The 25,448-nt window shown below is 42.3% G+C and overlaps 1 protein-coding gene across 4 annotated transcripts in view; it reads right to left on the bottom strand.

The window, feature by feature from the left end:
- Positions 1-15,486, bottom strand: part of CIAO3 (cytosolic iron-sulfur assembly component 3) — a 29,241-nt gene extending 13,755 nt beyond the window's left edge. Inside the window, exons 1-7 of one of the 4 annotated variants that reach the window (XM_036738163.1) lie at positions 15,276-15,486; positions 12,936-13,031; positions 5,384-5,527; positions 4,811-4,943; positions 2,782-2,916; positions 2,142-2,260; positions 473-602 (exon numbers count right to left, since the gene is read on the bottom strand). In XM_036738163.1, the coding sequence (XP_036594058.1) occupies positions 473-602; positions 2,142-2,260; positions 2,782-2,916; positions 4,811-4,943; positions 5,384-5,527; positions 12,936-13,031; positions 15,276-15,341 (823 nt within the window). In that variant the 5' untranslated portion in view covers positions 15,342-15,486. Of the gene's footprint in view, positions 1-472; positions 603-2,141; positions 2,261-2,781; positions 2,917-4,810; positions 4,944-5,383; positions 5,528-12,935; positions 13,032-13,735; positions 14,377-14,421; positions 14,641-15,275 lie in introns of those variants that run through there. The other 3 variants (XM_036738164.1, XM_036738166.1, XM_036738165.1) reach the window with 3 other exon arrangements.
- Positions 15,487-25,448: the final 9,962 nt, after the last annotated feature.

The raw sequence follows: 25,448 nt of genomic DNA, 5'->3' as shown, positions 1-25,448 counted from the left end.
CAGCTTGTGACATAATCTTTTTCTGTTATCAACTCTCCTTGAAATGGGATGCTTTGAACACTATTCTGGTTCTTTGGTGAGGCAAGAGCAAGGGCTTTCCCAGTTCCAAAAGAGGGAACAAAGGCGCCCAGTTACACTCAAAGTGTTCAGTTGCTAAGTTCTTGAGAAACCTGGAAGTCCCCCAAATTCAGAGTTCGACTCTATAGGAAAAGGACCAATAGCGGTGTTTCACACTCCACATAAATACGACATAAATAAGAAATTAATGGGAAAACCAAGTTATAGCAAGATTCCATTCAAAAGTAATAAAACAGCATTGTTCTCCTATATGTCATGGGAAACCAGTGGTAAGAAAGACCAGGACCTAAGAGATACTATTAGTGTAGCAACTAATATGAAACAACTGTAAAGTCCTATGAAAATATGAGGTCTCAGAGAAGTGCTGAGTATATTATTATAATGTGACCCATACCTGTGGTAATTACACAGTCTACGTCTCTAGTTTGGTACTCTTGGTTGAAAAAGTCTGGTCTCGATGCTTCTAATTTTTTGTCATAGCAGGGCATCACTGTTACATGGTAGATCTTGTCAGGGGTTAAATGCTACATTGGAAAACATGGAATTGCTGCATTGATTACTATTCATAAAAATAATATCACTATTAAACAACAACAACTCACAGTCCTGTGGCGCTCTGTGGTTTATAGGGCACTTTCCAGTGGCAAAGCTGGGGTGTAAGCCATGTTGTCCGAGTCCTAGCCTAGCATTCTTATGAAGACATGATATTGCTTCTCAAACAAACTGAATGAGAGGGATTAGGCATATGTCATTAAGAGATCCCAAAATATAACATATCCCCCAACTTCTTGGAGGGCCAGGAAATAACTCCGATAGTCAAGGCCATTTGAAAGAGAGCTTTACCAAATATTTGTTGTCTCTGTCAGTGTTTTTTTTTTAAATGCATGCAGATGTCTTGAGTTAAATTTAGTAGAAGAAAATGAAACCATTTACAGATATTAAATCATTCACAGATAGTAAATCATGGAATTTGTAGTGCTTTCACATGTTCCCTAACAAAATCAATTTAAAATAAGAGAAAAAAACCCCACAGGACATCTATATATCTAAGGAGGAATTGTAGAGGTCAAGTAGGAAAAGAAAAATCACACTGGAAGAAAATTAAGTCTGGAGAGAAAAATCCATTTGTTTTTAAAGGAAAAACAAAATAGCCTTTAGGTAAAATAATTAAGTTGAATTACATGGAATTTTCATCTATCCCCAAAGGCTTACAAGAGTATACTGCAAAGTATTTGGTGCATTCCAGTTAGAATAAATGCCCCCTTTCTATAGAATCATAGACTGCTTAGATCTGGAAGGGACCTTAGTGATCAACCCTCCCATCTTATGGATGAGGGTCGATGGTGAAGTGACTTGTATAGTCACATGGCTAGTAAGTGGAATGGCAGAGCTGGGATTGAAGCTCAGATAAGCTGCCTCTTAATCTGCTGTTTTTTCCATTATGCTGTACTGGCTTTTCCCCCTTAGCTTTATCCCACTCTCTTTAGGAAGTGTGAGGGCATCTAGGTCAGTAAATGCAAACTCTATTTTGGAAATGTGGCCCTTTATTAGATTAACTTTGATTACTCAATGGAGACCAACACTCAATGGTTATAAATTAACAAGAAGTTTGATAGAGAAAATTATATAGTACTAGTACCCACATAATGGTAAAGAGACCTAGAAAAAATCCGTGAGCTGAAGAGTAAGGGGAGGACATGGACAAGAGTTAAACAGGATGAGAAGGTATGAATGGGTTTTAATCTGTACCCACATCAACAGTAGAACTAGGATTCTGCCAAAGTGTACTTCCTCCACCAGTGGGGACTGCATCCCCACCAAACCTTAGGAGATGGTCCTCATGAGATGCCACAACTAAAAAATAGCCACATGCTGGTCAGCCCTCTGCCACAAAGTCTCTTTAAATTTGGTTGGGTTGGTCAGCAGACACATGACAGCAGACTTTCCACCAAGCCCACACTCTAGCCTAGCTGGTTACTCCTAAAAAGTGACCAAGTAGTGAAAGGATCTAAGATAGAGCTCTGTCAACACTGTCAGCTTCACACAGATGAGAGAAGTATTACCTGCTGCTGTGCAAAGTGATCCTTGATCAGGCTGCCCATGACCTGTTGGGGAGATTTAACTGTACTAATGTAAGGAATAATGAAACTTCCATGGGTTTTCTCAGCATAACAGATCCAACCTGAAAACCACCATGAAATACAGTTAGTGCATAGATTTGATAACTTCAAAAAGCCTAGCCACCCACTCCCTAAACAAGGTTAAGATTCCAGGTACTTTTGCTGCCAAATGTCTATGAAACAGGTTTGCAAATGACATGACATTTGGGGGAGGATTAGCTGCTAAAGAAAGTCTTGACAGGAAAAAAACATGTGTATGATGACATTAGAGAATTTTCCTATTTTTATCATTATTATCTTTATTAATAGTAGTTCAAATGATCACATCAAACCTGGTTTCATGAGAACTGAAAGAGTAGAAAATCAATTTCAAGAACCAAGAAAACTTCCTGGCTTCTAGAATCAATTCCTGTGGGTTTAGGAAGAGTACATTTTATGCTGATGCCATGAACCCGCTTTTTTATATCACTGTATTTCCTACCCAAGAATGACTCTCCCTTTGCTTATTTAGAGTGACCGATGATCTGTCAGACTTTATTCTAATATTCAGAGGCCAAGAAAAACCTATGTTCTTCAGGCATACCTGGGCAGGCAGAGGCTAACATGGGCAAGGCTTGTTTGGATTCTGTGCTTCTTCGAAATCGCTGTACAAACTCTCGCTGGCTTTCCAAGAGGCTAAAATTTCTTGAGAAAGTTGTGTCAAATACATAGTGCACGCCTGTAAAATGAATATCTCATTTAGAAACAAGAAAGCTTAAAAAAAAACCCAATCACAAGTCTTCCTAATTACTTTGTATTTGGACTGCATATTGCTTGACTGTATCAAAATGGCCAATTTACTTCAGTTTCAGTAAATGCGACAAGCAAGAATCGAGGCTGAATCTGGACTCTCGATTGACTCTGTCTGAGTAGGAAATGATACTGCTGATTATACCACAAAAATAACAGTGATCTCAAGTCCTTGTAATGCTATTGCTCAGCTGTTTCTATATTGGCCAAAAAAAGAATATTATCTGCAGAAATGTCCCAAAGACTACCCACTGTGTCTGTGCAAGAAACACTTTTATAAGAAGCACCGTTCCCTTTGTCAGAATGCTAACAGCTCCAAACTGGGCTCTGGTCACAAGTGGAACAGGTAAAGGAAGTGTGGTTAGCTCAGGGCAAGCCCATTAGAAGGGCTGTCTCGTCTGACAAACGGGATGAAAAGAACTGCAGATGTTTAGTCTGAATTAGAGTTAGAATACTGCAGACTTGTCAACATGGAAGTATTATCAGATTTATTCTGTTAGGCCTGGGGTGTAAAAGTAGACGGTATACGGATATCTTCTCCAAGGATGGAATGCCAAAGATTTTTAGGTGTTAGGTGGCCGCGTCTTCCTTTATGGAGAAGGAAGGGTTTCCTAGTGTGGGGAGGGGTTGGACTAGAAGACCTCTGAGGTTGGGTATCTTCTAAACCTAACTCCATGGTTATGGGATCTTGAGCCCCGTATGGTCTATGCAGTCTGCTTACAGGATTGTCATTGTCTAGGAAAGGTGGTGCTTCCACTCCCCAGTTAGAGGCAGCATAGCACAGTGGGAAGAGCACAGACTTAAAAGACCTGCGTTCAAATCCTGCCATAGAGACTTACTGTGTGACTCACTGGGAGCAAGTTACTTAAACTTCTCATCTGTAAAGTGCAGAGAGCAATGACTGTACACCCCCCTCATGGGGCCATACTATAAGGAGGCTCTTTCAATGCTATATAAATGTGAGTGACGGTTAGCAAAGTCCCCTCTTTAGCCCAAGTGCCAAACGTCTCTGATTTCCGTGGGTGACAGTTCAACATGATACTGATCTATGCAAGGACAACCAAAACCATGTCCTCTGGGTGACTGCTGGCACTCTCCTGATGCCCCATGGGCAGGGTGACGACCAGGCTGCTCAAGGCCATGGCCACTACTGGGTAGAGAACCATCGGGCTGGAAAGGGGCTGAGGGCCTGTGGCCTGGCTTCACCTTCTACCAGAAGGCAGTAATTCCTGCAGGTGACTTAATAAGGTCCAGAGGGGTAAGATCTACCTCGAGTCTGTATATCACTGAAATCCTAGTTCTTTTAAATAGTGAAGAAGCAGCTGAATGATGTAATTAAAAGAGCATTATAGTCAGAAGATGTGGGTTCCAGTCCTGGCCTTGATACTGAGGCTGATGCACGGTGAAGGGGGGCAAGTCTCTTCTCTAAACTCTGGTTTCTTCACTTGAAAAACACGGATAATACTATGATATTACCTACACCTCTGAGAGCAGAGTAAAGCGCTTTATAAATCAGAAAGCACTAGGCAAATGTGAAACATTATCAACAGGAAAAATAAATTAATTCTAAATTTTGGAGGGACCAAAGACAGAATTTTAAGCTGTTTTGCCTTAAAATGCACTGTCCTTGATCTTCAAAACTGAAACTCTGACTTGAAGTCAAATATAAATGGTTAAAGTTTCAAAAAAAAATGACTTAAGATTTCAGTCAAGCAAAATGTCAGTGACTAATAGGCATGAGAGTACTTCACTTCCCACCTTGATAGTTTGAGGACACCCCCTCATTATCCAAGGGCAAGTGGAACAAGGGGCCCCTTTCCCACCTCTATTTTTAAAGAATGCAGTTAATTTCTTGGCAGTATCTAGAGGAGTTAGTTGAAATCTTGCTGCTAATGATGCTCTTGACTGTGGTGAAACAGAAATGACAACTAGCTTTTGATGGCTTGGCTCTGCAGTCTGGAAAACAGAAAGTGAAAAATTAATCATAATTTCAAAAGATAAGACAATGACTACGCTGAAGGAATACACACGTGCCCTTGGCTCTGGGTCAGATTTTCTTCAGTTCTACACATAAATGGGGCATCAAATTCAGTCACTTTAGTTGATCATATCAAAAGAAGCTACAAATAATATTCTACAGTGGCTTTTCTGAATTAGGCTATAAGCACCATTTTAGGGCTGCAGAATAAATTACTTCACATTAGACAATTTATGAAGATTTCACTTAGGAAATGTTAAAAAAGGAAGGCAGCTCCTGAAGACTGTTTTGATCCTAGGTTTCTTACATAAAATGTGTGGAATGTTGAAAACACAGTGTCAGCAGGTAAACCACAATTTGAATCCTACACTGTGGCATTTGATGAAGATACACATTTCAGAAGTTTGCTACGACATACTTTGTTAAAATTTAAAACCTTGTACAGCTCTTCGTGGCTCTGCTGGGTGATTAAGACACTTTCCGCTGATGTAATGCAGCCACTACAGGCTAAGCAGTCATTCAGAGAGATTTTAGCTTTTTCAAGCTTCTGAGAGCCTCCATCCTAGGGGCAATCAAACAAAAACACTTCATAAACAACTGACAAGTGACATAATTATTTCAGTGTAAAGATGACATAAAAATAATTACCTTTAAAAACCTAAAGTCTTTATGTTGTGTTAGAAATAGATAATTCTCTATAAAAATAGTAATAGCATTTATATAGTGCTTTATGTATCTCATTTGAGCCTAAGAGTACCTGTGAAGTAGGTGCTATGAAATAGGATGAGAGAGGTTAAGTGACTTTACCAGGGTCACACAGCTGATAATCCTCTAAGACAGGATTTGAACTCTAGTCTTCCTGATTCCAAATCAGGTACTTTATTCCCTATGCTGCCTGTTTGTCTCTAGTATTTGGATCTGCATGCCAGGGGCTCCATGTGGCAGGTACTGTGCTAAGCACTGGGGATACAGAGATGAGCAAGCAAGATGGTCCTTGCTGTCAGGAAACTTGCATTCTAATAGGGGAACACAACCGTGTTTATACAACACACAGGTACACCCATAATGTTTTTTTGGACCAATGCCATTTTGTAACTGCATGAAGGAGGGGTAAAAGTCCTAGATGTGCGAGTCTGAGGACCTGGCTCTGACACTTCCTAGCTGTGTGAGCGTGTATACTTTACCCCAGCCTCTCAGTTCCCTAATGTATGCACTACCTCTCTCACAAAGTTGTCAGGAGGAAAAACTACAGAAAAGTGTTATTACTAGTGCTACAACAGCATAACCAACCCCACTGTTAAATCGCACTCTTGCTTGCCCGAACAACATGTGTCAGGTGCTGGGAACGCAAAGATGAAGAGGACATAGATACGTACAGTACACATACAAAGCAGAGACCTTAGGGCAGACAAGAATACCAAGCAGAGGGTAAGCATCCAGCAAGCCAGCTCTTCCTCATAATGGTGTAACTTCCCTGAATGTCTGTTAGATTATCCCGCCATTTCTAACACTTCCTGTGGAACACACTAAAATGCTGTTTTTCCCAGGAACTGATGAATGACTTTAGGCGGGGTCTACTTATGCCCAGAAGCTGCATGTTTATGGAAAACAGTACATTCAATATTCCTGAATTTCAAGTTCTAACATTTCATAAAAACTCATTTGGAAACAGCAGAAAAAGAGATTTCCTGCAGCGGCTCTTGGAGTAAATGAAACAGAGTGAACTCGCAGTGTGAAATAAAAAAGGAGCAGCGAAATGAAGGGGAAGAGCAGCTATCACCTTAAGTTTAAGTTCACTCCACACTGGGCAGGGTGGTGCAGTGGTGAGAGCCGTTCTATGAGTCGGGAAGACTTGGGTTCAAGTCTCACCTTTGACACTGTGGGTCTTGTGGCCCCGATGAGGTCCTTTTAGGGCTCCAACTCCACTCTGACTGTTATCACCCAACTTCTCAGTGCCCCAGGTGATTTTCTACAAATGGCAAAGCAGATGATATCTGCACTAGCAGAGGGAGTTTCCTCCTCAGAGTTTCTTATACTAATTAATCATATGTCTAAAGGGAGAAAAATTCAGTGTTTACTCTAGGAGACAGAGGGGCAAACCTGAAACACCTCTCATTCACCCCTGGGGCCTTTACTAAACACAACTAAAAGGTCCTTACATACCACCATATAAACCAGGGCTGTCCAACCTTATGTTTTTATTGAAACAATAGACAATATATTTTGATTTGCCATTTTAGTGAGACCTTTGCGGTAGCTCAGCTTCCTTTACTAAAGCATTTATATAAATTTCTATGCTTGTAGGTGGGCCTCATAAATCACTTGGCCTTTGGTACAACAGAACCATACAAATAACGAACACTATCGTTTAGAGAGCCAAGGTCCAGCTGCCTTCAATTAGGAGCCATGGGCTGTTTGGAAGAGAAGCCTGGGGGAGGCTGGCTATATCTAATCCACAAATCTTCTGCTTAAATTCTGTCAAAGGAGCTTGCCAAGCAAGTCAAGTCCTAGTGGTCCTGGAGGTCTATTCTCATCACCTAAGGTGCAAGCACAATCTGATTTCCTCCTGAATCCTGTATTTCAGGTTTTTAAAGTGTGGTCTGAGTACCCCTGGGAGTCCCCAAGACCTTTGTAGGGGACCTCAAAGGTCAAAACTATTTTCATAATAATAAAGATATTATCATTTTGAACATCTATCAATAGGTATAATGCTTATCAACAAAGCTCTTTGGGGTCCGCAATAATCTTTTAATTGTAAAGGAGTACCGCACCAAAATATTTGAGAACTGCTACTAAAAAAAATCACTTCTACTCTTCTCCAGTCACATTCCAACCCAGTTCCTCTTCCACTTACCCTGTTATCTCACAGTCCTTTGTAACCCCTGTTCTACCGTCAATACGTTCCCATGCATATTGGGATTTTAAAACCAACATTCCTTCTAAACTCTTTCCTTAACAGAAACAACTCGTATGTAGGAATTATATACAAAATATTTGCAAAGGAACTGGGAGAGTAAGATAGGAATCTTGTAGTAGGTTGAGCTGAACTTTGAAGGAAGGAAAGGAACTGCATAAAGCTGATCATCTGAACCAATTCAATTGATTCAAAGAGCACCTACCATGAGCCAAGCACTGAGGATACAGAGATAAGAATGAAACAGTCTGGGACTTGGAAGCTTACATTCTACTATAACCCAAGTGAGCTGAAGAGAACATGGAGGACAAGGGCCTGGAGAAAGAAAAGGGGCTACAACAGAGCCTTGGGAAACACCCACACTAAGCCGGCAGAAGGATGATGATCCAGCAAATGAGACAGGGAAAGAATGCTTAGATAGGCAGAAGCAAGGGAGAGTCGTATCATGGAAGTCAAGGAAGCCAAGAACAATGCTTCTTACATAGAGCTCTACCCAGGTCGTTCCTCTGCACAAAAATCTTTAGTAGTGCTTTACGGTTTCCCAATTAAAGTTCAAACTCTTCGGTCTAGTGTTCAAGACCCTCTACAACCTTCCCCCACCTTCCAGCCTTATTTATTGCTCTCTACCATGCACTCTGTGCTCCAGCCAAAATAGATAACAATGAACTGTCCTACCTCTGCCATGGGTCTCTATGTCCACAGCACCTTCCTCTTCCTCCTTTGCCTGTGGAATTTTTAACCGTCCTTTGTCTCCTTTGCTTACCCCTTGTCTTCCTGACTCCTTCAGATGAATATTCCCTAAGGATCCCTGTCCTAGGCACTTCTCTTTATTACACCTGTCAATCTTATTTACTCCCATGGTTTCAAAAATCTCATCTGTGTAGGTGACTCCCAAATCTTTATCTTCAGCCTGACCTATCTCAAAAAGTTCCAGGCCAATATCTCTGATTACCTATAGTATTACCTTTACCCAGATGGACGTCCCACTGGAACGTTACCTCAAAATGGTCAAAACTGAGCTTATTATTTCATCCAACTTGCTCATTCTTCTGACTTGATCATATTAATCAGTGGCAGCACCTCTAGTCTCTTGCGGTTGAAAACCTGGTACTTTTGACCCTTCCTTTTCTTTTCTCTCATTCCCTATCATCCCAGAAATGACTCTCACACTTGCTCCCTCCTCTCTAGTCTAATAGAGATTAAAACTGTCCAATCTACAATAAAAGAGACTGAGGCAGAGCTCTGAGCTACTGGTACTTTATTAAAACGTCCATGGTCCCCTCTAATGAAGTGGACCTCAGATGTTTCTCATGATCTGAGCTGCCTCCTCCTTCTGGGACCTTGCATTTAGAGAGTTTGATACCCAAATGTGCACAAGAGGAATGGTAAAATGCAGAATCCCATTGGTTGACATAGGACACATAGGCTAATATAAGCAATAATGATCTGTCAGTAGGGTCACAAGTTGGTTGAAGCAAGGAATATCTCCACTGACTAGGTGGTCATAAGATGGATGGGCTCCTCTTTAGGTTAGTTAGGCAGGAGGAGATGGTACAAGCTATACATATGTTTGGGGGGGCTTTCCGTAACATGCTACCACCCATACTTGGGTTGGTCAAGGAATTTGAGCAAAACAGGATTGAGATATCTTTGTCAGAATTGTTGTGGTTGCACAAGTGAGCTCCATAGCTGGTAATTAAGTAATGAACTATAATAAAGTTTGAGGCCTATTATAGGGCCCTCCTATTAGAATCTATATTCCTATGTAACTTATATAAAGTAAGGATTAATACATTGCTTATTCTTATACCTATTATTAAGTGATTGGCTAGATATGTATTACTAGAAAACTATATTAAAATAATGACTAATAATCATTACCTCTTAGAAAATCATAATGAATACTGCTTAGAGTTTGAGTAGGGGTCCTTAATGAATTGTTTCTCTCACGAAATGCCACAACTCTAATAATATCGGTTCTTTATAGCTACATTCCCTCCAAATCCACCCATCACACTGCTGCCAGATTTATCTCCCCTATGAATAAGGAAGCTGTTCAAAATTCTTCACCGGCATTTTACCACCTACCAAATAAAGTTTAATTTCTTTAACATGGCATGTAAGGCACTCCATAATGTGGCACAACCCTTTCTTTTTTTTCCCTTTTAATTAGAGTTTATTCGTTTAAAATAAATAAATTAATAATTAATTATAATTTATAATATTATAATTATTTAATTTAATATTATATTTATTTATTAATTTACAATGATTATATAATAGATATAATTATATATAATCATTATATTATAATTAATTTATTTATTAATTTAATATTATATAATATTATAATTATAATAACTATAATTTATTATATTATAATAAATAAATAATTAATAAATTTATTTTCAGTTCCAAATCTTTTCTTCCCTCTTCCCTCTCCTTCCAACTGAGAAGGCAAGAAAAACAAAACTCATAAATATGTATAGTCATGCAAAATAAATTCCTGCATTAGCCATGTTCAAAAAAAAGAAAAAGAAATTGAAGGAAATCTGCTTTACTCTGCACGCTGAATGCACCAACTTTCTACCTGGAGGTGGATCACGTTTTCCATCATGAGTCCTTCGGACTTGCACTGGTGGGTCACTGCGTTGATCACAAGTCTTTCAAGGTTGATTACCTTTATAACATTGCTATTACATACATACATACATACAAAAGTTTCTCCCAGTTCTGCTCATTTCACTTTGAATCAGTTAAGTCTTCTCAAGTTTTTCCAAAATTGTCTCCTCCATCATTTCTTATTGTATTCCATCAGTCTCATATACCACAACTTTGTTCAGCCATTCCCCCAATTTCTAATTCTTTGCCACCTCAAAAAGAACTGCTACAAATATTTTTGTACACGTGGGTCCTTTCCTTTCTTTGATCTCTCTGGAGTATACGCCTAGCAGTAGTGGTATAGCTTTTTGAGCACATTTCAGAATGACAACCCTGGTTTTCTAGCCTTGTCTCATGCTGTTCCCCTCCAGGTATTTTATCCTCTAGCTGAGCTGGACTACTTGCCATCCCTTATATATGCCCCACCTTTATGAATTTCCTCATTTTTGCCTTAGCCCTAGAATAACCTACTCTACTCCCCTGCCTCAGGCCACCCCCTCGCTCTCATCCCCACCCACAAGTCTGCTGAATTCTCAATCCCCCTTTATGGCCCAGTTCTGGCACCCCCACCTCGGTAATACTGTGGGTTAGCAGAAAGGTCTTTTGGCTTGAGAGTCAGGAGACCTGCATCCTTGTTTCAGTTCTGCTGCTGACTAGGCCATCCTCCACGGTTCAAGAGTATTTTTGTTAATCATGGTCTTGTGTTGGGGGAAATGATACAGCTTAAGTTCAGTTATGTTATGGTCCTAGTAGGAAGGTACAAAAACACCATGTGAGGTCTCCCATGACTCCCCACGTTTGGTAATGAGCACTTTACTTCCTCCTCTCTTCTACACAAGTAATAGAGAATCAGCTGTGATCAGGGTTCACAGCTTAGGCAGTAGAACAACCAGGAAATAAGGGTTTTAGAGAGGACCTCACCAGGTACATCAAATTCCCCAAGTATGAGAGCAGAGGCTGTGATGACAAGGAAAACTGAATCAGCTACTGAACTCTTTATGAAAAAAGAGAGTAAGGTAAGTAGATGACTGCAACAAATCACTGGACCAGGTGATAAAGGTGGATAGTCAGGGGTGTGCTAGAGCTAGCTTTGAACTGGCTTTGTGAGAGCTGACTGCTAAAATTTCAGTGTGAGCAGTTGCCCTTCAGATGCTACAAATTAGAGCTTGACTTACTGCTTTGTTGACTGTCTAGAATTAACAAAGTGATGGAGAAAATGTTAGTAATAATGATAATAAATAATAATAAACTTTAAAATGTGTCATGCATCTATTTCTTGCCCTTCACTAAACATTTACCAGTACAAACCTGGATGGAATGAATTTCAAAGGGAAAGAAGTTAAGTGATGATGGCAAAAATCGAGTCCAGAAATGGAAGAAGTATGCTTCCTCTTCCTGCTCAGTGCATGAGAGGAGGAGTACCGGGTACTGGAAAGGATAGGTCAGTCAATAAAATCTGGTGCCTTTTGTAAAGAGGCAAATTTCTGTTAGTGCAAGAAAGTGGAAAGAATATGAAGTAGAAAGATCTAGGACAAAGGGAAGTTTGCCAGCAACAGAGCAGGGAATCCAGAAGTCACAATTGAATAGGATGGTAAAGGGTAATCTAGATGGTGGAAGGACAGGGCTGAGATAGATAAGGATGAGTATGGAGAGAGATGGGTAGGAAGAGAAGTTCTATCTCAGCAGATGGGAATATGCCCACCATAGCCAGAAGGTGTGACCAGTCTGATAAGGGCTCTCTGCACACGGCTCTCCGTCAATATGGGCTCTTAAGCTAATGAGGAGCCAAATGACTCAGATGGTCATACAGCCACAGCCAATGGCAAAAGTGAGAATAGTACAGATCTCCTCATTCCCAAGCCACTGCCCCTCCCCACTAAATTACATTCGGGTTTCATCCTCAGACATGCTTTCAATTCCTGCCAAACAGGAGATTGCAGATCTACTTGAGTTATATAATTTCAATTCAAATTGTAACCAGGTAAGAGTTCAGTGAAGTAGTTCGATTTTAATACAAAAAGTTTGATTGTGATTATATCATCAGCTCATTATGCAACAGATGTTCACTCAGAATAAGTAGTTTGAGTTTGAAAATCTCACTAAAAAAATGAGAACGTACTAAAGAGAAAAGAGACCAGTCACGGGCCATATCTTTCTTAAATAGCTATCATTTGCTGAACAAATCACATTCATTGTTGAATCTGATTGGACTCCTCCATCCTCTCTTGATTATAAGAGAAGTGCTCTGTAAAATCCAGGGATTGATATCAAACATAAATTACTTGTGTGAAACCAGCATTCAGAGTTGGAAAGCAAACTGGAAGAAAAGTGGGTCTCAAGATGTTAGTTGCAATTTTGTGGCGAGGAATGGTGAGAAAATTCCCCCAATTCTTACTTGATTAACTTGGAAATAAGTCCCATCATCTTCAATCTGAATCTTGGCTGTGCCTTTTCCGAGTTTCTTTTCAATTTTCATAGGCTTTATGCAATCCTAGACCAGAAAAACATACAAAACCCAAATGGTATAAAAGTGAGAAAATCATAGCATCAGAGATGTGTATGTATCTAGAGCTGGAAGAGACCCTAGGGATCATCTGATCCAACCCTGTCACTTTCCTGAAGAGGAAACTGAGGCCCAGTGAGAGGAAGAGACACCCAAAGTCAGAGAGCAAGTGAACAGCAGAACCCGTCCTGGGATCCACAGCCTCCTAATCCCCAGTCCGGTACCTTATTATTCACTGTGAATACACGTGACCATAATAACAACAGCCTGCAATTACACAGTGCTTTATGATTTAAACTCTTTTCACCCACAGTAGTCCCATGAGGGAGGCGGTGCGAATATCACATTTCCACTTTACAGATAAAAGTCATTTGCCCAAGATCCGTCACATAGCCAATACATGGCAGTACCGGGACTCAAACCCAGGTTTTCTGACTCCAAGCCCGGACTCCTGTCTGACGCTTCTTTCTGCAGAACTGAAGAGGTCTCACATAGCTTTACTGATTACCTTAAAATGCACTGACAAATGCGGACATTGTCAAATACTTGCATTAACTTTTCCATTTCGTATCTCATCTCTCCAGCCCTTTGCCTCCTCTTCCCCACCAGTCCTGAAATAGCAAAAATAAGCTCTTTGCTCAGGCTGGTTTTCTGCCAGCAGAAATCCTCAGCACAACATGAAAGTTGCTTACCTTGTTTTCACACAGAGAACAGTTTTCTAACATTGTGCAGGAACCCAAGGTTCACAAAAGAAGTCCATGAAAGGTTCACTCTGAACTAGCCAACCTCGGCAAGTTTCTATACTAGCCCCCTCTAATGATCTCCACTTTCCTTTTTAACGACAGCAAAGAGGAGGTGTGGTCACTAAATTCAGGATGACAAAATGCTGAAAGGAAGGTCTGGGAGAAATGTTTTACATCTGAAGATCTGGGGCCATTCCGCTCCCTCACCCCACCTCCGCCCCCACCCCATACACTAGAAGAATTTCCCTTTTTCTGTTCCTTCTTCCTAGACTCCCGATGGCTACCTGAACAGTGTCGGAAATCCCCCTTAGCTAAGATGAACAGAATTCCTTCCAGGCATCCCTGCAACTTCCCTCAGGGACAAAGTATAGCACGAAGAGCCTGGGAGCAGGGCTTTAACCTAGGAGGTCCCGTGTACCCAACAATGTATACAGACCGACACTTGCTGCGGTGACACAAACTGGCCACACAGCGCAAGTTCACCACCTGGGGTCTGACTGAATAAAGCGCGTGACTGATGTGTAAAAACAGATGCCAAGGAGGTATTTACACAAGCAGCGCGCACACACATACTTATGCAGTGACTAAAACGATGGGAAGTGCAAAAAAGGAAAAACTAAATATTGTGTAATTACAATGAGCAGGTTTGGACTTGGAAAAATGCAGCTTCCTCTCCGGCCTGCGGAGGCGAGGGGCGCACGTACTGTCGAACATAATGCTGCGCTTGAGGCCGGGGAAGGAGGCAACCAAAATGAGATTCTTGAAAAAGAGAAGGCCCTGAATGCGGCGTCGGGCCTGGGCGGGGATCCCGCTACCGTCACGCACCGGTCGTGTGACCCGGACACCCGCGTATCCCATCGGTTTGCTCCCGAGCCCCGCCCTTTCCAACAGCTGAGTCACGGCTCACGGGCCCGCCCCAGCGACGCTCCAGGCCCCCAGGCCCCGGCCGCTCCTCCCGGGGAAGGCCGCGTGACCCCCGCGGGGGGGCGGGGCCCTCGGCCTAGCGCAGAGCGGGAAACTGAGTCTCCGGGCGGGGAAGTGAACTGCCCGCAGTCAAGTGGGCAGCAAGGGGATTCGAAGCCAGAACTAGTGAGCAGGCTACACCGTGCCCTCTTCCCACCCCCAGCCCCTCCGTGGCGCAGGAAAGAAGCCCTGGCTCAGGGAGTCGGGAGAGCGGGGTGCCGGGGCGGGCTCACGGAGACCCTGGGAAACGCTTTCTATTGTTCTAACTTAGTCTTTCCCATCAGAGAAATGGGCGGAACGCCGAAGAGAAGCGGCAGCGGCGCCATTCTAACCGGTGTATTACGCAGATGAGCCCCTCCCCCGGGCCGACGAGGAGTGTGGGAAAATGCCCCGGCCCCCATGACGTCACTAGCGGCCCTTCTGGCCCATCTCGGGCGCCCCCGTCCCCTCCGTGCCGACCCTCCCCACCATCCACCACCAGGCTTCCCTCCTGCGAGACTCTTCCCCCCCGGAACTCCTGGCCCACCTGAGACGGCCCGATGAAGTCGTCCAGGTCCGTTAACTGCAGTGCCCCGCTGAAGGGCGACGCCATGACGGCCACACTTCTGGGTGGCGCTGTGGCTCAGACGGGACTGTCGTCAAAGGCCTTGCAGGGAGGTTCATTTCCGCCACACTGCCGTCAAGAGCTCCTCACGCACGCCCGGCCTCCTCCCCCGACGCCCCCCCGCTTCGCGCCTGTCGCTGGAGATCGTGCGCGTGCGCAATGCCTTGCCTCTGAAGCCTCTCTTGCCCCGCCCCTTCTTTTCGGTGCTTTTCTAGGAACGGGTGGCGGTGGGCGTGGCGGTGTCAGCGGGCGCCTGCTGCACCCTGCGGAGCCTCTCCATCTCCCCTTCCCATTTATTAAGCACCTTCTCAGCTCAGGGGAGCCAGAGAGAAATCAGACATTAAACCACTAACGCGCATTTATTAAGCGCTTACTTTGTGACAGCCCTGGGCATACCAATACAAAAGTGAAACGGTCCCTGCCCTAGAGAGGGGAGAGGAGGTGCACATGGATAGCTATGTACAGAATAGATAGTGGCTCAGTGGGCAGAGTGCCAGAGCTGGGGTCAGGAAGACTCGTCTTCGGACTTCAAATCCGGCCTCAGACGCTTCCTAGCTGTGTGACCCTGGGCAAGTCACTTAACCCATTGCCTCATTTCCTCACCTGTAAAATGAGCTGGAGAAGGAAATGGCAAACCACTCCAGTCTCTCTGCCAAGAAAATCCCCAATGGGGTCATGAAGAGTCAGATACAACTGGACAACAATACTGGGGAGTGAGGGTGAGGAGATAAGCTAACATGTGGAGAATAAGAAAAGGCTTGGGGTTCCTAACCTGGAGTCCTCAAACTTCTTCAGTAAATATTCTGATAACTGTATTTAAGCATAATTGGTTTTCTTTATAATTCCAAGCATGATATCTTAGGCATTTAAGAACGTTATTCTGAGAAGGAGTCCACAGACTGGACTTTGCTAGACTGCCAGAGGGGTCCAGGACACAAACAAGGTGAAGGAACCCTGGTTGTGCTTGAGATGAACCTTGAAAGAAGCTAGAGTTCTTGAGAGAGAGAGAGAGAGAGAGAGAGAGAGAGAGACACAGAGAGAGAGAGAGAGAGGAGAGAAGGCATATGGGGTGGGGTGGGGAGGTAGGAACGTAGGAAGGCCAATTTGACTGGGCTTTACTGTACATGAACGGGCATCATGGGTGATAAGGCTGGAACCCTGTTGTATAAGGACTCTAAGAGCCCAATAGAGGAGTTTTTATTTGATCCTAGAGGTAACAGGGAGTCGCTGGAGTCTTCAGTAGGTGAGTTCCATCTGTGGTCAGACTTGTGCTTTAGAAAAATCTCTTTCTGCACAATTTAGGTTATAGATGGGCTATGATTCTTGCTAATGGGGAGGCAGAGGTTGCTAGATCAGAAGTTAGAGTACTGGAAGGCTCTGCTGGGGGAAGAGTAGCAGAAAACTCACCCCAAGACCTGGGAGTCAGAGTGACAGCTGCAGCATCACCCCTGGTCCTTTAGGGCACCAGCCTTGGATCCAACACCAGAAAGCTGTAACCTTTCCAGCAAATGTTCTCACCAGAGCCTTGAAATGGGTTTCAGTGGGTGATGTTGTCTATGTCTTTGATGTCAGATGATATCTTTTCAGGCAATCTAGGCTTAATGAGCTATGGAGCAAAATTTAATAGACTTTAAAATGAGGAGCTGTTCCTTAGGCAATTCAAATCAGAGTGGGAATCATTAGCTCTTGAAGGGCACACCTGTAGAATTGAAGGAAGGCTTGTGACTGGTGACAAATTGGTTGTTCACAAGTTGAGTGTAAGTCATTGTGTTGGTGTCAACTAAACTGTGACTGCCACAACACACACTGTGCATATTGTCTAGCCTGAAGTTCTAATTCTTTTTTTGTAATGTATGTGAAGATGCATCAAATTATTTAGGACTCTGAAAATTGCAACCAAAAAAGGTATCAAGAGAACTGTAACTCCTTCAGACAAAAGCTTCACCAAAATAAGATATCTTAAAGTCATCCCCCTTGGCCATGGCCAAATTAGAGAGAAAATAACTCTGTTAGGAGTTCAGTTCTTATTGAAGGTATATTCTACTTAATTATGTAATCTCCTGGCTCATTGTTTTACCTTATTCCCTAAACTTCTTCCCTAAATGATTGCACCTCAGTTTTAAAGTAGTTTTTGTAGTTCAAGTAGGAATTTTATTTTTCTTTTGTTGCCCCTCAGTTCCTGGGACTATAGATAACAGATTTCTGGGTGCTTTCCTTGTCATTCCATCTTGCCAATCACTGCCCTGGAGTCACTAGGAACTAGAAAATAGAAACTTTACTGACTTTTTATCAGAGATGGGACTTTTCTGTATAAAAAGGAAAAGTCAGTGAGTCATCTTTAGTGCCGGACTGCTCTGTCCCCATCTAGCCTTCCAGGTGCTGACTCCTCACCTGGACTGCTGCCATCTCCTATTGGCTCTTTTCGGTGCTAACCTCACATCTAGAAGCCCACCACTCCAACTTTGGTGCTTCAGTCCCTCTTGAGACCTCTGGGAGTTGTCTCCCACTAGCTGATCTGGGATCTTTATGTTTCTAAAAATAAATGGTGGAGAATAATCACTGTTGATGCTTCGACCCGGTTTGTAGCGTGGCAATATACCTATTATAGCCAACATTGCTTATTTTGAGAGCAATGTCCTCCACATGTTGGAAGTAATATGATTAATTTCCTTTTTAATATTTTCCTGCGGATGCAAAAAGTAACCTTAAGTCAGTTGGCAAAAAGAGTGGAGTAATAATTTAACCTGCACTTCCAATATCATAGAGTTACTGTGGGGTGTCATGACTCCTCTTAACCAGTTCCTTCTAGCTTCAAGGAGGTGGGGAGGGAGGGAAGTTATTAATTCTGGTATTCTAGTATTTAGTGTAAAAGGGCAGAGAGAGGAGTCATCAATTCCTGTATTCTAGGATTTAGTCTTCAAGGGGGAAAGAGGATTCAATAATTCTTGTATTCTAAGATTTAATCTACAAAGTCTCCATTCCCCCATTTTAAAATGCTGAGGAAATGAAGTCTCAGAGAATCTTAAAAAGGTCACACAATCAAGTAAATGTGAGAAGTAATGGGCCTACCAGTTCTGAACTGTTTCTGATTTATTCTTAATCTCAGAGCTCTCTAAATCTTCTGAATTCTAAACCCTTTTATTACACTGCCCAGCAGTGGTGACCAGGTCTACAGGGCAGTACAGTGAGGATCTGAGTTCAGTTCATGGCTCTGCCAAGTAAGCCTTGCTGTGTGACCATGAGCAAGTTATTAATCTCTCTGAGCATAAGCTTCTTCTTCTGTAAAGTGAAGATAATAAAATCTACATTCTTACATCATAGTGAAATGTTGACAAACTTAGGTGTTTCCAACATGGGAAATACCAGTGGGATCAGGAACCTGTCCACAACTGACTCTTATAATCCAATTCAAGAATCATTTATTAATTGTATATTATGTGCCAGGCAACAGGGATACAAAAATAAGGCGGTTGCTGCTCTCAAAGATCTTACATTCAGTGTGGGCACAGTTATGGGAATACAAGATATGCATGAAATAAATACAAAGAAATTGGGGAGGGGGAATCAAAAAAGGCCTAGATGGTGCTTGAGATGAGCCTTGGAGGGGATCTAGGTATTCCGAGAGGTGGAAGAGAGGAGAGGGAACCATTAGGTATGGAGACAGGAGATGAAATCTCAGTGGGGTTCAAAATGGTGGCATTATGGATTTGGTGCTGTCGATCTGAAAGTTGGGTTAAAGGAGGCAAACAGGCTAGGTGATACATAAATTCATATAGTTTATTCCCTTAAAGCTAGCAGATACATGATGGAATCAGAAGCAAACTTCTGATTGACTGAAAGAAGAAAGACAAGGTTTAAGTAATAATCCCAACTCCAGTTTATAATCTCCATATCATAAGAAAGGAAGTTCTTAGTTGAACAAGACAATTGACAAGGTAGTGTCACCTAGAGATTATGATCGCAAGATGCAAATCCCACTGTTCTGGTTGCAAACATCCTGTCACCAGCAGGAAAGATACCCCTTGTTAATCTTATCTGGTCTTTGAAGTTGCTGACATAGAAAGGGGCATTTTTAGAGTAGAGCAAAAGCAGTTTGGATGCTTTGGATATTATTGGGGTTCAAATACTCTGAAAGGATTGTCAGTGCCAAGCAAGCTAACTTGGGAAATAAGCTGTTTTGGGGGCATACATCCTTCTGGAGATCTGGTACCTCAGACTCTTGTCTGCCCTTAGACTGTGCTTGTCTGTTGGATCCTGATGCTCTTGCATGCTGACCCATATTTCTAGGTCTCAACTATGTCTCCTATTTCTACCCACCCCTCTTTGAAGGCCCTGGCTATGTGTTGCCTGGTAATAAATGATCCAGTCCTTCCTCTACAACCATGGTTCCTCCCCACCCCCTTTCACCCTAGTGGGCCAGGGAGACGACTACAATAGGATTCTTGTGGGAAAAGTGCTTTGTAAGTTGTGGAGTAAATTAAGACTAAATTACGTGGCCTTCCTAGTCACCTTTTATACTATTTACAAATATTTGCCTATTTACAGATATGATGGATATGTGCTGCCTGATGATTTGATTTTATGGATTCTGATTGTTATAGTTCCATAGATATATTCCCCAATGTTTATGTGATTAAGGATATGCAGAAATAATTTTATAGTTGTTTTTAAGGAAAGCAGCTACTTCAAAAAGTGACATATCCAAAAAATAGCTGAACTATTGTGGTAGTCAATAAACATTAAGTGTCTACTGTGTGCCAGGCACAGTGCTAAACCTAGAAATACAAGAAGAGGCAGAAGACAGTCCTTGTGCTCAAGGAGCCCACAATCTAATGGTATTTAAATTTAAACTTAAATGATAGCCATTTAAAATGGCATAAAGGAATGTAGACGAAATCCCAGAATACCTGTGTGACAAGTGCAGCGGTGGTGCTATAGAAACTTTAACCGTCCACCTCTGACTAGGTTTCCTGATTTCTGTAACCTGCAGGGAAGCAGGCTGTCAATTGACTGACTAACTAGCTAGAGAATGTAGCCCCACCTAGCTACCAGGTGGCACCACCCTTAGACTACTAGCCCAGTGGTCATGTCAGTAGATGCGCAGTGCATATGCTTGGGCTTTGCCAACAGCTGCAGAATCCTTACTGCTCACCAGAGGGCACTTGACAGCAAGGTCTCAGACTATGCTCACTGTGTGAGTTCTCCTAGGCTCCTGGATCATAGTGACTGGCAGTGGGGTTCTGTGTAGGTCTAGGAGTATGACCTGGAATATGCTAAAAAATGAGTAAAAAATCTCCCATCTCTGTGCTTTAGGGAAACTTCCTCCTTACTGACTCCATTCAGAGATGGAATCTTAGTTTTTTTATTTTATTTTATTTTATTTTTTGGAATCTTAGTTTTTTAATGACTAAGTAATTTATTGGACCAAAGTAAGATACCTGTAAATAAACTGTGGACTTCCCTCTTTTTGATCCTTTTGTTAGTCACCATCACTGCTCAAGGCTTGGGGAGGAGCATCAAGGAAGGTACTGTGGGTTAAGTTGGCTTGGCAAGAACATGGTAAAAGCAGGAGGAAAGCACTAGGGTTTGGAACTGCCTTCCAACTCGTGCTGGAGTTGGGAAGTTCCGCTGCAGTAGCCAGTTGCATTAATCCCTTCCTGTCTGGTCCCACCTGATCCCATCTTGCTGGTTCCACACTGGCCTCAGATTTTCACCTTCCAATCCCTGCTGTGACTACTACAGATCTCCAGGATTGGTCCCAGCTCTTCCTTTGTGCTGCGTAACTTAGGCTGTAGCATTAGTGTCAGGAAAAGGGTTAAGGTGTGGGGAAAGGGGTGCCCCCCTTCACCCCCGTTTCAAGGCTGCCTTGTTACACCAGGAACTCCCAGTTTCTCAGAATCTTCTCTGTTCCAGATGCAGGAGAGAGTTCTCTGTGCAAAGCCCATGAAAACAGGCAGAGCAGGGTTAACCTTGTGAGCCCTCACACAAAATATCACACTGATTCTTGACCTCTCAGCGGCTTCCTCCTGGTCCTGAACTTAGACCTAGGTGGTCCTTGCAAACTGGATCATAGTAGAGTGGGGCCATCCACCGGACCCAGATGATTCTAGAGGAGAAAGTTGCACAGCCCTGCCTCACTTAAATCCAATTCATTTGCAAGTCACGGCACCAACTTCCTGATGTCATGGTCTTTGAGAATGAAGGACGAACAGCAGCGGCAATCATGATAGAAATAGGACACCCCCCATTGCCTTGAAATTTAAGGGAGCTGGCTTCCAGCAAGTAGAAGGAAAACCGTATCTCACACTAACCTGGTGAGACAGGCTGTCTATCCTTGGCTTACAAACACATGATTTATAATGTCTCTGATCAGCTGTGGGCATAGGCTCTAGCTCTGACTTAGTTTCCCAATCACTTGGAGAAAGACTGATTAAGAGAGATACTTTCTCTCATGTGAAGGAGCAATCAGTTTTTCTTACCAAGTTCCTCAATCTTCCTTTCCCTTACTCTTTCTGTGAGGAGGTAGGTAGGGAAGGATTGCATTTCTGGCATCTCAAGTTAGACTTCAGGATGCATTTCCTTATAAAAATAGCTGTATAGCTGATTAATTACCTCCTGATCTTTGGTATTCTTAGTTTACCTTACTATACTTACCTACTATAAACATGAGTGCCTCATATGGTTATTTTCTGTACCTCCAGGTTTGACTCAGTCTGGCATTCCTGAATACTTTTATGAGGAGGGGTCTTTTAAATCCCAATATTCTTGTATTCATTAGCTAATTAGTTAAATGTTATTATGGATTACACATGATGACATACACACAGGCACTCAAATGTTTGTTTGAAAGAATGTGTCCATGAGACCAAGCTTTTTCTCAGGGTTTGGCATAGTAGGCACTCAAATATTTGTTTGAATGAATGTGTCCTTGAGACCAGGTTTTTTTTTTTTCAGCATTTGAGGTATTTGGCACACTCAGATGACTCTGGAGGGATGAGAGGAAGCAATTGAACCTAGATCACCATGACTCCTCCACAATGATCTAGAAAATGAGCCGGTCTGGATTCTAATTGGGAAAGCCAAGAAAAAGTCACAGTGAGTCACTTTTCCAGCTCACCACGGCTTAGGGAGACAGAGAGGTTTGCAGACACTGGGGCTGGGGGCTGACCAGGAGTATGCAGAGCACAGAGCATTTCAGCACCTAGCAACTGAAAGAGGGCAGAGATAGGGCACTGGACAGGAAGTGCCAGGGGTTCCTTGGACTAGTCATAGTTGCAAGAACAGGTGCCATCTGGCAGTTCCGTTATTCATTACTTGCTTTCAGGTCACAGATCCAGGGTGGAGAGTAATAGCTACAAAGTGGTCCCTAGCTCTGTGCTGAACAAGGGACAAGTTCCAGATCAGAGCTGTGTGTCTCTGCTCCCAGGAGCTAAATGGTGTCTCAGCTCTAGCCTTTAGCCTAGCATGTAAGGCTAACCTAGCACGTATGGGATAACCTAGCAAGTATGGGATAACCATAGAAGGAGTCTCAGACCAAAGGGGAGTCTGCAGTTCAGTCACTCTAAACCTAAAGAGTCTCCAAATAGGCTAATAATGACTGAGTCCAGTCACTGAAATTCTCAACTATGTATAAGTCAACGGACCCAAACCTGGGTCAGGAACTGGTACATCTTGGACCAAGAGGACAGTGAACAAACCTTTTCCTGGATTACACCACTTTGGGAGCACTAAAAGCTTGCAGGCCCCCAGACTGAGCTGTGAAAGCATCAGAAAAACTGTAAAGGACAGAAGCACAGGCTTGACACCTTCCTCCTCACATCCTCACCCATCCCCACACCCCCAGAAGTGCACAGAGCCTGGCACTGACATAAAATTGAAAGTCAAGAAGCAGGTTGGAAGAATGAACAAAACAAAAAAGGGAATCTGACCATAAAGAGCTACTAGGGTGTCAGGGATGGTCAAGACAAACACAGAAGAGAATGACTTGAAAACATAAACAAGCAGAATTTCAAAGAAAAATGCAGCTTGTACACAAGAAGAGTTAAAACAAGAGTAAAAAAAGAGCTAAAAATGAAAATGAGAGCTATAGAAGATATGAAAAAAGAATTATCAGTTTGGAATAAGAGATACTGAAGAAAATAACTCCATGAAAACTAGAACTGGTGAAATGGAAGCTAATGGTTCTATGAGACATCAAGAAATAATAAAAACGAAGCCAAAAGTTTGAAAAAAAAATCAAAGAAAATGTGAAACGTCTCAGAGGAAAAAACAAACCAACAAGAAATAATAAAACAAAGCCAAAAGTTTGAAAAAATAAAAAAAAATGTGAAACATCTCAGAGGAAAAAACAAGTCAACTTAAGAATCATTGTGCTACCTGAAAGCTATGAACAACAAAAAAAGTCTAGACATTATATTTCAAGAAATCATAAAGAAAAAGGCTCAGATATTTTAGAGCCAAAGGGTAAAGTAGAACTTGAAAGAACCCACCAGTCATCTCCTGAAAGACTATACAGTTAGTGGCAGAGTCAGGATTGGAACTTGGGTGTCTCAACTTCAATTCCAGCACAGTTTTCCATGTACCACAATGTGACCATATGGAACAACTAAAGGACGATAAACACAACACTGGAAATATGTCATATACATGGTTCTTTTCTGCTGAGATGTTCTATATTTGTCAACACGAAGCAAATCTTACAATACCCATGTGAGGCAGAGAAAGCTGCTGCAATTAAAAGTTAAGGAATTCTTACACAATATGTCTTTATACTCTGCATTCAAGAGACAGGTGGCAAATCACTTGTGCATTGGGTAGATTGCAATTTTTCTTTCGTGTTGCTGTTACAAATGAGATGGTACTGTCATATATTCTAAGACAGTTATGAAGTCCCTAAGGAAATCATTAGTCCACAGAGGGCGAGGAGGATAGTATAAGAAATCTGGAGCATGTGTTCTTTCATGAGGGCTCCTTCCGCTCTGGAAATGGGTGGTGCTGAAATAGAAAAGAAAAGAGTTGGATCACTGGGGCACAGCTGTAGGGGACGAGGCACTTCGGAGAAAAAAAGAGGAGCTTTGCCATCTGGCTCTTTCTTTATAACAACACTAATTTTCTCCTTGGGAGGAAAAGTTGGATGTAACTCTAGGAAGCAAATCAATAAAACAACATCCTCATTGAATGCTTCGGTCCAGCTCTAGCTAGCTCTGCTCCTTTTAATGGAGTGTGTTAGCCTTGGAATCAATCAACAATTCTTTATTAAGCACCTGGGATGTGTCAGGCACTGCTAGATTCTGGAGACAAAAATAAAGACAAAAAAGAAACAGTTTATGCCCTCAAGGAGCTCACGTTCTATCAGGGGAGAAAACATGCCCACAAATAAGTATGTATAGAGTATCCAAAATAAATCCAAGGTAGCTTTGGGAAGGAGGGAGGGCATTGGAGCTAGGGGGAAGGCTAAGAGGTATTAGAGTAGATCGACCACACCATGGATATAACCCATGAAACCCTCTGCTACACCATATAAAATAAGCACAGAAGAGTAACATTTTGCCTTTATTTGCATCCCCAGTACTTAGCACAATTCCTGGCACATAGTAGACACTTGATAAATATTTACTGACTGATTGACTGAATCATCAGCCAGCCTAATCCTCAACCCAGTGGCTTAAACTTGTATTCTGAAGGGCTCCCTTCCTTCCACAGAGAGTGAAAATAAATGGCTATCTAACCATCAAGAAAAATCAAATCAAAGCTATCTATAGTCATATGAAAAAATGCTCCCAATAACTATTGATTAGAGAAATGCAAATGAAAACAACTCTGAGGTACCACCTCACACCTAACATATTAGCTAATATGACACAAAAGGAAAATGATAAAGTTTGGAGGGGATGTAGGAAAACTGGAACACTGATTGTTTGTGATACTGTTATGAACTGATCCAACCATTCTGGAGAGCAATTTGGTACTATGCCCAAAAGGCTACAAAAGCATGCATATACCCTTTGACCCAGCAGTGGCACTGCTAGGTCTGTATCCAAAAAAAGGGGAAAAGGATCTATTGTTTTGTTGTGCTGTTTTAGTCATGTCATATTC

The sequence above is a fragment of the Trichosurus vulpecula genome, chromosome 9 (genome assembly GCF_011100635.1).
Source record: "Trichosurus vulpecula isolate mTriVul1 chromosome 9, mTriVul1.pri, whole genome shotgun sequence".
NCBI lineage: Eukaryota > Metazoa > Chordata > Mammalia > Diprotodontia > Phalangeridae > Trichosurus > Trichosurus vulpecula.
Note: the sequence above shows the minus strand (reverse complement) of the source record. Positions and strands in the feature narration are given on the sequence as shown.